The sequence below is a fragment of the Dermacentor albipictus genome, chromosome 4 (genome assembly GCF_038994185.2).
Source record: "Dermacentor albipictus isolate Rhodes 1998 colony chromosome 4, USDA_Dalb.pri_finalv2, whole genome shotgun sequence".
NCBI lineage: Eukaryota > Metazoa > Arthropoda > Arachnida > Ixodida > Ixodidae > Dermacentor > Dermacentor albipictus.
In genome coordinates, this window is record NC_091824.1 from 142,567,156 (window position 1) to 142,580,016 (window position 12,861).

Here is a 12,861-nt window from a genome sequence, read left to right on the forward strand (position 1 = left end):
CAATGTTTCGATAGAAGAATGGGCTCGAAAAATAAGACGGTTACCTAATAAATGAGAACCCCGTTCAGTAAGCTACTTAATACGTGTGTTGAACATGAATGTTAATTCGTGTGCTGAGCTGCGTCTTGCAGAGAACGAAAATGTTCATACGTATTATTATGAACTTTACAAGTTTCTAGTGCTTATTGCTGTAAAAAGAAGTGGCAGAATTTCAGACTCGCCTGAAACGCCGGCCTCAAATCTAAGGCATCACCGAGAAATTCGACTGTCAAAAAAAAGGGGAGGGGGGGGGGGGAGGGTTCCCTTGAATGTAAGTCGAACGAGTGAGAAAAACAGCAAGTTCAAAAAAAGCTTACTTTATTGCCTAAGACGCAACTCGCAAATCGTTTACATGACTGCGCTAATCATCGTAAGCTTATTTTTGAGTCAATGATTCGTTGTCGTCGAATGCATTTACGTGAATTGATTCCTCGACTATTTGTTCCTCTACACTTCACTGCGATTAACTTCGCCCTGAATGACTGAAGTTAGGCTATTCCTGAAATTTCGCTAGCATAAGTTTAGCAGCAATGACCTTCCCCATGCCTACTCAAGATTTCGTGAGTACTCCTAGCGACTAATGTGACGGTCTCGAAAAGACGCCCTCAATAAAGATATCCTCTCACTACACCACCCCTGTTCCGTATGGCTCATAAAGTATGCTGAAAGCACTCTTCACCATGCTGCAATGTTCACACAACAGAACACCACAAGCATAGTGTGCGGAGAAATCTGAATGAGATAGAAATGTTATGCATGTTAATGCCCATTTTGATGCCACTCGGGAATTCGAATAAAATGTGGAGCTGGCAACTAGAGCCGAAATTCGATCAAGTTCTTTTTCCACTCAACAAAAACAAACGCAGGTGATGTACCTGCCAGCACTGCATGGAGAATAAAGTTGATTTACACAAAACTGCGTAATATGCAGGAGACCACGTATTTCACGCGGAAAGTCATAACGTATGCGAACTGGCACATGACGAGAGTGTGCGGCAAGCAAAACTGAGCAAGCTGCTTTTTCCATCACTATGACCCAGAATTATAGCTACGGACGATGCAGCCAAACGAGGCTCCTCTGTACGCTATTTAATGCGACAGCATTTTGCAGAACAGTCACTGGGCTATCGTTCGTGACACCAACAGAAAATTCTCAACGGGCCGACCCCAGAGTGTAATCGTATCAGGTCGTCATACTTGTCCTCGCAAAGATTCCGGGGCGACACAATTGCCAACAACGGCAAAATAAAATAAAGCTGACGTTCAATCAGGAAAATCTTGCGTCCAACTGCAGTCGTTGCATTGTTGTGTTACTGGTGAGCTTGTGAGTGTGGTGCGTAATAACCACTGTGGTATAGACATATATAGATGATGCATCACAAGTAAATAGAATTAGTAGATCATAAGGTCGTGAGCAGTAAGTAGGCGGCGTCAGGAGACAAAGGTAGTAAGCGGCTTACAGGCAACATCAGTAGAGCATAAGGTCGTGATACTACACGAATAACCATAGGAGGAATTTCATGTAGAATTCAACGGATTATCATCGCATGATAGGACGCCATATTGCTATAACATAAGATCACTCATTTCCAGCGCAGAGTTCAAGTGCTTTGTATTTTGCGACACTGCATGAAACAAAAATTTACGGAACTACGAGCGGACATAGCAATAGCCAGAGTAAGTACCTGAAATTAATGCTCTAAAAAGGGACCACCAGACAAGTGTTCTTTTAACACAAGGCTGTTAGATGTTCATGAAGAGATTGTACCTTGAATGGTAATTGGCCTCGGTTGGTAACACTTACCAGTAGGTTACAAACTGTGCAACTCGTCATGAGAGTAGTCCTAAAGTAGATATAGAAGCAGATGCAGCGTCCTCTGGTTGTGTCATCTACTTGTAAGAATTGAGGTTACTTCCCATAGCAAGGTTGCCAGTCTCGTTGATTTCTTAGCGAATCTTTTTGCAGAGTAAACGTACATATGTATGTCCGTATTGTCTTCATGTGCTTATCTTACTGAGGCAATAGGCTGTGTGTGTCTACACACAACGTATATGTAGAAGACCAACGCATGCTCATGTTTCTAGTACACGTATTGTTATAGGAAGCCATTTTCTTTGACTGCACAAGTATGCAGTCGATCGGAGCCAAGAGCTCATTTTATGAGCAGTAATACATGTCTAGTTGTCTGGCATAATTTCTGCCAGCTGAACCTGCCCATCTGTCTCTGCCACGCACAGGATGTGGATATCGCACTGGGCGGACTGAGCGTTTTCTACTCCCGGTTCCTGTTCATCGACTTCGTCTACCCGTACATAACGGACGTGTTTGCTTTCGTTTCCAAGGCACCCACACCGATCCCGCTCACGCAAGCCATAATCTACCCTTTCCAGCAACAGGCAAGAGACAGCGCATGCCTTTAGACAAATCATGCTACTAAGGCACACAACCCTGCTCTGTTCACGCAATTCCTTCCGTGCAAGTAAGATACCTTTTTATTACAACAACGCTTCACACTTTTATCCATTGCATACAACCAAACTACATATTTACAAGTAAACACTTTTTCTTATAAGTATTGCCTTCACGCCTAATACAATCGCGGCGACTACAATAACCAGATAAAAGGCGGCGTCACGGGTCGTTGTTATGCCACGTCTACTGCTTTTTTTTTTGCAATCGTTTGGTCCTTCGGTGTTATAAGTTTTAATAAATTATTCACGTCAGGGCTAGCACAACGGGCGGAATATACGTGTTGAAGTGAAACGTGAGCCACAAGAACGAACGAAAAAGGTGTAGCGCACTACTACGAGCCACAATGGTCGGAATCAGGCTTCCGCCTGATTGATCGAGCTGGGCTTAAATATAATTTGTGGGCACCAGGCACCAGCGTCTGTCTGGTTTTTCTTCACCCACAAATTCGTGACTACGGACTTCGCGTCATCGCTCTTAGCTCCGGGTGCCTCAGCCGCTTCGCTGGGCCTACCGCCACAAGGAGCTCGAGCCTCGCTGTCTTCGCAGTCCGCCTTGTATCCAGTCGGCCATGGCCTAGGATTCTCCCGATCAAGTACTGCCGTCAGCGCCACTACCCCGCGATCCCGAAGTCTCCGCTCTCAAGCTCCCAGAGTTCTGGTCATCGGATTCGTAACTTCGGTTACATAGCGTCGAATCCTTGTTCCGCCGGCACCATTTCAATTCGCAGTTGACCATGTTCGACGACGAGTGCTTCCTCATTGCGACCTGCCCCTCGTTTGTGATACATCGACCGGACGTCTTCGTCCTTACGTGTCTCGCCCATACCGCCTGATGCCTGCTATTCTCTGGCTCATCCTGGTATTCGCGCAACACAGCGACTCGTCACTTTTCGTTATGTGTGGCCCAGTATCAACTTAGACGTTTGTCGCTGGTCACGAGCGTGCCTCAGCTGCCAACAGTCTAAAGTGCACCGACACACTGCGACTCCTCTTGGCTCATCCCTGTCCCCGGACACCCGCTTCAGCCGTCTGCAAGTCGTTGGCCCCTTCCTCCCTGCAGGAATCACGGCTACCTGTTAACCTGCATTGAGAGTTTCACCAGATGGCCTTAAGCGATGTCCCTCCCGGACATAACAGCGGAGTCGATAGCTCGAGCACTCATCACACTCTGGATTAGCCACTATGGTGTCCCTTCCACCATTACGACTGACCGTAGTCGTCAATTGAATTCAACATTGTACGCCAATCTATCTCGGCTGCTCGGAGTCAATCACGTCAAGACTACCTCTTACCACCCGATATCCAATGGGATAGTCGAACGTCTTCACTGCCAGCTGAAGGCTTCACTCATGGCTTTGACTTTTCTTCCATCATGGATAGAGCGCCTTCCTTTCGTTAGGCTTGGTATCCGCGCATTCTCCGCAGCGAATCTTCTACCAGCGCCGCCGAGCTTGCGTTTGGCGCCACTCTACGAGTCCCTGGCAAATTCTTCGACGACTCGCCCGCCATACCTGCTGACTCTTCCGACTACGCCTACCGTGTACGCAGCGCTATGCGTATTGTCGTCGTCGCCTCCCCCCCCCCCCCATACGACATCCTTCCCGGTGTGTATACCTCAACCCTGGCATTCAGAACTGCACGCACGTCTTTGTGCGCGACAACGCTGTGCGTTTCCCCGTACGGCCCCCCTTATGATGGTCCTTTCAAAGTACTCAAACGAGCACCTAAAACTTTCTATTGCTCATCATATTGGACTCGGACGCTTTAGCCACTTCTGCTGTCACATTCCCTCCCAACCAGGTCGGTCCTATTCGCCGCGTGTGTTTCGTACCACCGCCGTCCGCGCTTCGCCATTCGTCCAGCTCACGGCTTCCTCGCTAGAAGGGGGGCCCTGTAGCGCACTACTACGCGCCACAGTGGTCCAGTCACAAAAGACGACGACGACACGTCCAGCACGCTGACGGTGCGCGAGCAGTGTAATCGGCGCAGACAGGCGTTCGCCTGATTTAGCGGGCTCGGCCAAAATATAATCTATAAACACCAGGCACCAGCGTCTGTATGGTTTTTCTTCACCCACAAAGGATCAAGGGAAGAGAAATCATTGAAGCCATTATCAGGCAGCATATTGGTGCTGTTTTACGATGCGCCAGTGCAATATCGATTGCTTCTCTGAGGATGAGGTAGCGTTTAACCTTGGGGATGAACCCGACATGGGGCTTCGTGGAACGTAGCTCTATTGAAAAAAAAAACGTGTGCCCCATAGCTCTGGCATCCGATAACCCGATATCTAATATATAGGATCCAATAGAAAAAAAATCCCGTGTTATATATTATCGGACATGGAATTTATGGGTAATATGGGGGTTTTACCAGCAGGTTCAGTGGGTAGGATAAATAAATCCTTTCTTGGCTTGGCACTTGGGTACTAGTCATTTGGGCTCATCAGGTTTTAGTCATTTCATTTTTGTGTAGCGTACGTGCGTTATCTAACGTGTTTTGTTTTCACATGCTGATAGTATTGCATTTATATACCTTCTGATGGGAGTTGAAGAAATAGTTGTAACTTTGCTCTTGTCTAGGTGTCGTGTGTGTCCTTTCGCTGCTCGTTCTTGTGGCTCACTCGAGAGTTTCTCTTTCAAGATGCACAACCAGCTAGCCCCAGCATTAGCCCATCTAGGAAAAAACTGCCTCCCACAGAAGCACCCGTTAACGTTGTACAGTGAGAACTGCAAGCAGTGGAAGCTTTATCATTCTAAATAGCAATTTCATATGCTAGCAGTCTTAAAAAGGACAACAACAAGTATACGGCTGAACCGTTGAACTACTGCGGTCTGCACAAATGCGCAGGTATGGATGGCGCTTTTCGCCTCGTTGCTCGTGGCTTGGGCAGGCGTGGTCGTACTGCGCCGCTGGACACCGCGGGAAAAGCTGGTCGGCGACGCACCTGATATTTGGCTCTTGCTGGCCACGCTCATTCGCCAAAGTAAGTAACCTCTCTTTTCTTGCGTCTTGGGAACACACGTATTTCTGGTCACCTGGAGCCATACTTCAAACAAGCGTGACTTATTGAGCCGTTGATGTAATGCCGCCGCATGAAATTAAAGCAGCAATGCAGGGAATCCACTTTTATGTAAAAAAATTGCGAGTCCAGTGAGATGTTCGGCCTTCGCCTGAATTTGGCATCTGAGATCGTGCGCAGTGTTATGATCGAAATCATTGGTTCGTGAGGCCGGTCCTCGATGCACCGTAGAACCATGCAGATCAGGAAAAAGCCAGGGGTGAAATATGCATGTAAAGGGTATAGGTTTGTTTATCTGTATACGTGCATGGAAGCAAGTTAGACAAGAAAGAATCATAGCTTTATAGCGGATCCCGGATCGCGGTGCTAAGGTGGTAGGCCACATTGAAAAGTCAACTATAAAACCGATATATATATTTTTTTTTTACATTTTATGCATGCCCAAACATAATATTCAGCAGCACGTTGCGAAAAATTACCCTCCTATCATTATTAGTTCGGGAGTTACAGTGAGTTTTCCAACCCATACCCTCGTTTAGCAAAGCCGAAAACCAGTACTGTTTCTTTTATATAAACCTTACCCAAAATGCGCTTTTCAGCCACACGAACAAAAGGAGACTCTAGTGCATCTCATGGGGGCTCCAGGTGGGAATCTGCTGCACTTAGGCCTCTCTGTAGTTTCTGACACCTTTCACATGGCTTGAAGATTTGTTTACGTTTTTCTCAAAACAAGATTTTGCTCCCCGTCACGTTACGCGAAGTTTGATAACTTTTTAAATAAATATTTCGATACGGCATTTCGCACACTCGTTCCTCACATAGCGATGTATGCAACTAACTAGGACAAAGGAAACTGATGCAATATCTTTGCATTTACAGCTCATTTTGCAAATAAATTTGGTCTAAATTAGTCATTTTTTTTCACTTTGCTTAGTTTTCGGACAATAGTTTAATATTTATCACATCGTATTTATCCTAGTTCATTGCACATCTTCCCCACTTAGCTACATAAACGCCAAAGCTTTACTCAATTGAGCAATTCTTTAATTACTTATCACTGCTTGCGCGACCAGCACTTTTACCACTTTTTATGACAAGGAATACCTGCCAAAAGATAAAATTGACCATTTCCTGCACTTTAAATAGCTGAATAAGCTAAATAAGACATGTTGATATCGAAACTAAAAAGTTTTGTTTTTTAATCCTGGCTTCCGAATTATATAGAAAAAATTGTGTGGCCTACTGCCGTAAGGCTTTCCGAGCACTCCCTGGAACTTTGAGTTAAGTAACACACCGTCTAGGCATCATCCAATGAGGTGGCCCCCTTTTCCTCTCAGACCCTATCTCAGAACGTCGCCGCACCCTTCGGGAGCTTGTTTCATAGCTTTATCCACATAAACGCACACGCAGGCATCCGCACGTACACAAGCACACTCTCTCTATCTCTTTTTGCTTGGCGGCAAAGAGTAATGCGAAAGGGTAAGCAACCTCGTATGAGCACTCGGCCACATTGTCGTCGGTTTGCTGTCGGTGCCGGGACGCTTTGCTCATCGGTTTCAAGCTTGACATATTTAATCGCGGGCGGCATTCACAGAAACAGCAAAGATCTCCAGATTTGTTACACCTGGGCACGCTGCTGCGTTTGTGCACTTCCTTTTCCGCGAGCTGTGTGCTGACCTTAGCCCATAGCAGGCATTCTCCGGTCGGCGGGAGCGTTTAAGAAATTGCGAGCCGGTAGGACAGGGCTTCTCTGGGCCATGAATACGAAGAGAATGTACAGCGAGATCAGCTTACTCCCCGTCTGACCGTATAACCGCGACAAGTGTACCTGTGCATTGCATCTTCTCAGAGATCATGGTCCATGCAATTAGCTTGCCCCTTGCTTCGCGAGCCTCTTCCAACGTTTGCGTAGGTGGTATGGCAGATTTGACACCGATCGAACGTGACGCCACGTTGCAGTCTATCTGGACGACGATGCGAATTCATCAGGAATCTGTTCCTTGTAGTTCGGGTTTAATGGGCGCAGCGTTGCGAGATTCCATGTGTGGGGTAGTCGTAAATGTGCGGGGTAGCCAGTGTATGGTAGACAACTAGGATCCATCTGGGTAAAGTCTTCGCGTTTCCTTTGTCACTTGTCTTTTATCTCTATCTGTCTGTCTTGCTCTCTCTGTGTCATTGAAGCAATGGTTAAACGAAAACCTATACGCACGCAGGTGACTGGGGCAGCCAGTTCCGGACGCTGAGCTTCCGCTGCCTGCTCACGGCGTGGCTCATATTGTCGGTGGTGGCGTCCAACTCATACAGCTGCCTGCTGCTGTCCTTTATGAGCGTACCGGCCTTCTCGCCGCGCGTCGACACGTCCGAGCGGTTGCAAGAGGCCATCCTGGCCGGGAAGTACACGGCGGGGACGTCTAACGGCACCGCACAGTATACACTCATCATGGTACGCTGGTGGGAATACTATTCATACCTGAGAGCTCGCTCACACAGGCATGTCATTCGTGTTTTAAATACGGAAGAAATGACTGCGTGCCACGATAACTCAGACCGCAGTTCAGAGACGTTATGGCAAAACGCGAGGGTCACAAAATTAAGAATATGGAGTTTATCCATCACTATAAAATTTCTAGGAGGACGATTACCTTGCTATTTGATAAACCTCCGTAAGCTTATTGCACCAAAGGCAGAAAGAAAAAATGCAGTAGATCCAACGAGTTGCAATGTACTACGTACAGCGAAGCTTTGTGTCAGTGCATTAAAAGCCGGAAGAGAAGTGCACGAACACACGCACGCACACAAGCGCGGGCGCACACAAATTGTACCGAGCCTTTCGTTAAGCGGAGTTGCAGACTACCAGTGAGTACGACGGACGCCTTGAACGCATCATGGTTTCAAAGGCAGCATGCGCATATGTACGTAGCGCAATTCGAATCAATCCTATTTGTGAGAAGCGTTTGCTCCCTCATTAGTGTGCAGCCGCTGAAGAGCGAAAGAGAGCTCTCTGGTTCCTTTTAGTTGTTTCACCGCACGGCCGGCGCCGCCGCTGCCGTCGCTGCCGCGGATGCGAATGCCATCTGGTGGTGCTGCTGCAAGAAACTCAGCGGCGCGCACGGCGCGCGTGCCCCGCTGTGATTGGTTGGCCTATACGGCAAGGAAACAGGCAGGCCACAGGCACGGTCACGAAACCCATCGAGGTTTGCAAATAAAAGCTTCGCTTTTAATATATGCGCCAATCATTTTCTTTTTGAAAAGCTTGAAAGAAGCCCATCGAAATACACAGAGTGGCCGCCTCCGCAGTGCTCGACCTGGTGGTCACCTTTTTCAGAGCGAGCGTCAAAAATCTGATCGAGGTTGATTCCAGTTTGTTGCGCGCGCAGCAGCATGGCGCAACCAGCCGTTCACGGTCCTTGGCATGAGTAAGAGCGGATGATATGCACTCCGAGTGGGATTAACTCGGTCCTCTTGAGTTCACCGCCAGATGGCACACGTAGCATAGCTACTGTATCCTTCAAGCCACTAGGAATTTTACATTTCGGTTCTCTTCTGACGAAATCTGAGTTCAGTCTAGTAGGTAAACTTTATCTGCCCTCTAGAACAATACATTTGCCATTGGGCGTTTGTAGCGGCACGATTAGAAGTAATCTTACTGAGACACTATTCTGTTCGGCTCTAGTACTCGACTTTCACGCAAAGAGTACAATACCAGCCTTGCAATTGCGAAGTACCTGGTTAGATCCCAGCAACTATCAGGAGCTGGGATCACCGTTTATCGCATTCCGCCGAGATATTTGATTGCAAGTACATGGAACATGTTCTTACTGCACACAGTCACGCAACTTACTCAAAGTCTGTGCAAAGTTTCTTGGAGTACACAGCGCAAATGTATTTGATCACCAATAAGGATAAAGTCAACTGAGGCTTGCTATATGTGATTCTGACTTTCTGTGAAAGACGTCTGGTTGTCACTTCTGGGACGCATGATACTTGGTGTTGCTTCAAGTATAGTCCGCAATTCAACTCATTGCCCAATCACAATGCTTTGTTCTACCTGTGTAAGTGTGCCGCAGTCGGGTAAGACAGATTTATTTCTTCTTACCAACGACACCACAGCGTACCAAATAAGTGAGTCGATCATGGAAGGAGGTTAGCAGTGCAAGTAAACTACAATGACAAAGAAAGCAACAGGAAGAGCGCTGACTGCCAACTAGATGACTGTGTGTATAGCTATAAAAAGAGCATACGCGTATGACCAACCAGATGCAAGAAAACAGATATACTTATACAGGCAGAACCAGCAAATAAAATTAGATCTTTGTGTATGTTACATGGCTTCTACAAGTGATATTAATTATAGCAGCTCTTTCGTTGATAAAGAAACTGAGCAAACGCTGAAACGTGAAAGCCATGTAACATAGACAACGATCTCATTTTGTTTGTTTGCTTGCTGCATTGCATACTTGCCGGTTCTGCTTGTATAATTACATGTGCTCTTCGTGTCTGGTGTTTCGTGCTTATTTTTTAGCCATACGTACCGTCATTCTGAAAAATATATATATACCATTTGGAAGTGCGCGCTGGTCCACTCGCTTTCGTTGTCCCTACCGTTTGCTTGCGCTGCTAATATGTTACCGTGAGCTACAAATTAGCCTGAACCAACGCTTTCCTGAGTCCCTCCGCAGGAGTCCAGCGAAGGCCCGCTAGCCACCGTTCGTGCCTGCATGGTGCGCTACCCGGACCGCCTGGTACCGGACAAGCAGGAGGGCCTGGACAAGGCCATGCGCGAGAACTACGCCTACATCGACACGCAGCGCGGGCTGCGCGCGGCGCTACACGACCGGCAGGCCACGAGTATCGAGGTCTCCACGGGCCACGTCGGCACCACCATAATGTCGCTGGCCATGCACAAGACCTGTTTCTACCGGAACGCCTTCTCTACTGTGTAAGTGTGTGACACTGCCTGCCACAGGAATTGTCAAGCTGGAACTATATTTAGGCCACCTTGCTCGGGGGGTCGAGTACTTCCTTTAGGAACTTGGGAACGCGTATCAGGGAGCGCCAGACAATCCAGAGTCGCGCAGAAATGCGAGAATGGTAACCTCCATCTAAGCCATGCTTACTGTTTGTGGGAGTGCGATGTGTAGCTGCTGCACCCGTACAAGGAGAGGTTGAAGTTTGTAAACAAGGAAAGGCGGGCCAGCCGGCCAGCCTTTCTGAGGCACCTTATTCCTGCTTAGAAACGTTATACCACAGTGTGCTAGTCCATCTGTCAGCCCCTTTCTTGATTAAGGAAGGGTTGAGCAATTCAATGCTGCCTCGGCTTTCCATTGTGTAGCACTAGCACGGTTAGATTAAATGTTCCGCGCTGCAGACTTCCTTGCGTTTCACAAGAAGCCCAGAATCATCACAACTCGTCTTGAGCACTCCGGATGTAGGGTGCATTGATACTGTCCGAGTTTGATTTCAAATACGAATTAGTTGTGCTTTCTGAAAATCCAGTTTACCAAATTCTTTACATACCTAGCATCACTAAAAACAGGCAGCACAAACATGGAAGAAAATTTCTAATTATCTGGCGATAGGTACAATGGGTCCCCAAATGTAAGTTCCACGTCTGAGCGCCTAAATTATCTCAGCCCAAGGAGCAGGGTGCACCATTTCATATTCAGTATAATTTAGGAACAACCATTTGTTTCATAAGTTCGCCTAATAAGAACCATACCTGTCAAAAATCCCTAAGAGAGCCCCTCACATGGCCACAGGTTGGCGTCAACTGCAAGCATACAAACGTTCATTTTTCATATCGTTCTTTTAGTACACTGGATATGTAACAAACAGTTTTGTAGCAAAAGTCTAATTAGAAGCGCCCTAAGAGGCATACATCACATCTCAAATGTAACTTTTGCTAGTTGCCGATATGAAGTTTAATCTCGGTGTGTACTAGAAGTGTAGACACAATCCTTCGAGGGAATAATACAGTGTTCTTTCTGTGTGGTATTGCTTCGTTTATGAGAACACATGAAGCTTTAATTAGCAGCGGTACTAACAATAGGTGGAATCCAGTTGTATTTCATAATGAAACACCGTCGGCTTCTAATGCAATAACCGTATATGCTGCACGAACAAAGATAGGGCGACAGTGGCGGACAATTGTTCCGTCGCGGTAGACGAAGAAAGCGATTAGCAAGAAGGATGCATTTCATGCTTGCACTATACTTCAAGGTACGAAATACGTTGCCACTTGTTACCCAAATCGTGCTCTCTTATTTGTCATTCAAAGGGCTCTATTTGCAGCTTCTGTTAAAAGTATACAGAGCATACGAGTATGCAGAGTATACGAGTACGGCGTCAATCTTCTGTCGGTTCACGCGCTCGAACGTGGCGTCATGAAAAATTAACGTAACTTTATATTTGCATGCGGGCTCGTTTGAATGCAGCTGAACTGACGCCCTGGGTCGGCATCTTAGCATGTATTCATGACGTTTCTTCGTACTGTCATGCAGCTCAAGGCGGCTTGTTGAGTCTGGCCACTTTCTCAAGTGGGAACGCGAAGATCAGCCCGTACGACCCAAGATGAAGCAGAACCACTTCAAGGCCATCGAGCTCTCGGATGTGTTCAGTCACGGCACAATACTGATCGCCGGTTACTGCTTGGCGCTCGTGGCCTTGGCGAGCGAATACGCGCGGTTCCGATGTGAGTAGCGTCTTCGCAACAGCACAGCCGTGTACTTCTGGGAAGCCGGTACTTGTACTCTGCTCCCCGTACTCGCAACCACGCCACCCCTTGACGTCTCCCCTTCACCGAGAAGAGGGCAGCCACGCCCTTTGACAATACTGTAATCGCTGCAACTCAGCAGCGCTATTCGTCCATGAGGAGTAGCTTGGGAGACGCTCCTTTACTCGACTGTCTTCGCGTAGACGTTGGAAGTGTTGCATTACAAATTGATACTTACGATAATCATCAAAGCGTACTAGCGGAGCGCATTTCACGCCAACCACGGCGCTGACCTCCGGTCGGAGGAGTAGACGAAGAGCGTCGGGTCGATGGACGTTTCCTCCTTCCCAAGCGAAAGAGATCAGAGCTTCAGGCAACGAGGGCATCGACTGTTGCAGCCGACGCTGACTATAGATCTCACATTACGGCCAGACAAGTGGAATTAATACAAGTCTTGGTGGCTGAAAGGCTCAAGCATTATGCTGAGCGTGAAATGAAATTCAGGCAGCGAAATTAGGGTAACGAATGGCTGTGCACCCCAATTGACCTTTATTTGTTGGGCTATCACCGTTGCATGTGCAATGCCGATATGGTTAAGGGAGGTGCCGCACTAGAGTGC

General features: G+C 47.4%; 1 protein-coding gene across 1 annotated transcript; it reads left to right on the forward strand.

Annotated features, from left to right (window-relative positions):
* The first annotated feature begins 569 nt into the window (after nt 1–569).
* On the forward strand, nt 570–12,256 carry LOC139059560 (glutamate receptor ionotropic, kainate glr-3-like). The gene is made up of 6 exons (XM_070537991.1): nt 570–599; nt 2,278–2,436; nt 5,359–5,494; nt 7,744–7,973; nt 10,210–10,469; nt 12,031–12,256. The coding sequence occupies exons 1-6, from the start codon at nt 570–572 to the stop codon at nt 12,227–12,229; spliced, it is 1,014 nt and encodes a 337-aa protein (XP_070394092.1). The 3' UTR covers nt 12,230–12,256.
* The last annotated feature ends 605 nt before the right edge of the window (nt 12,257–12,861 follow it).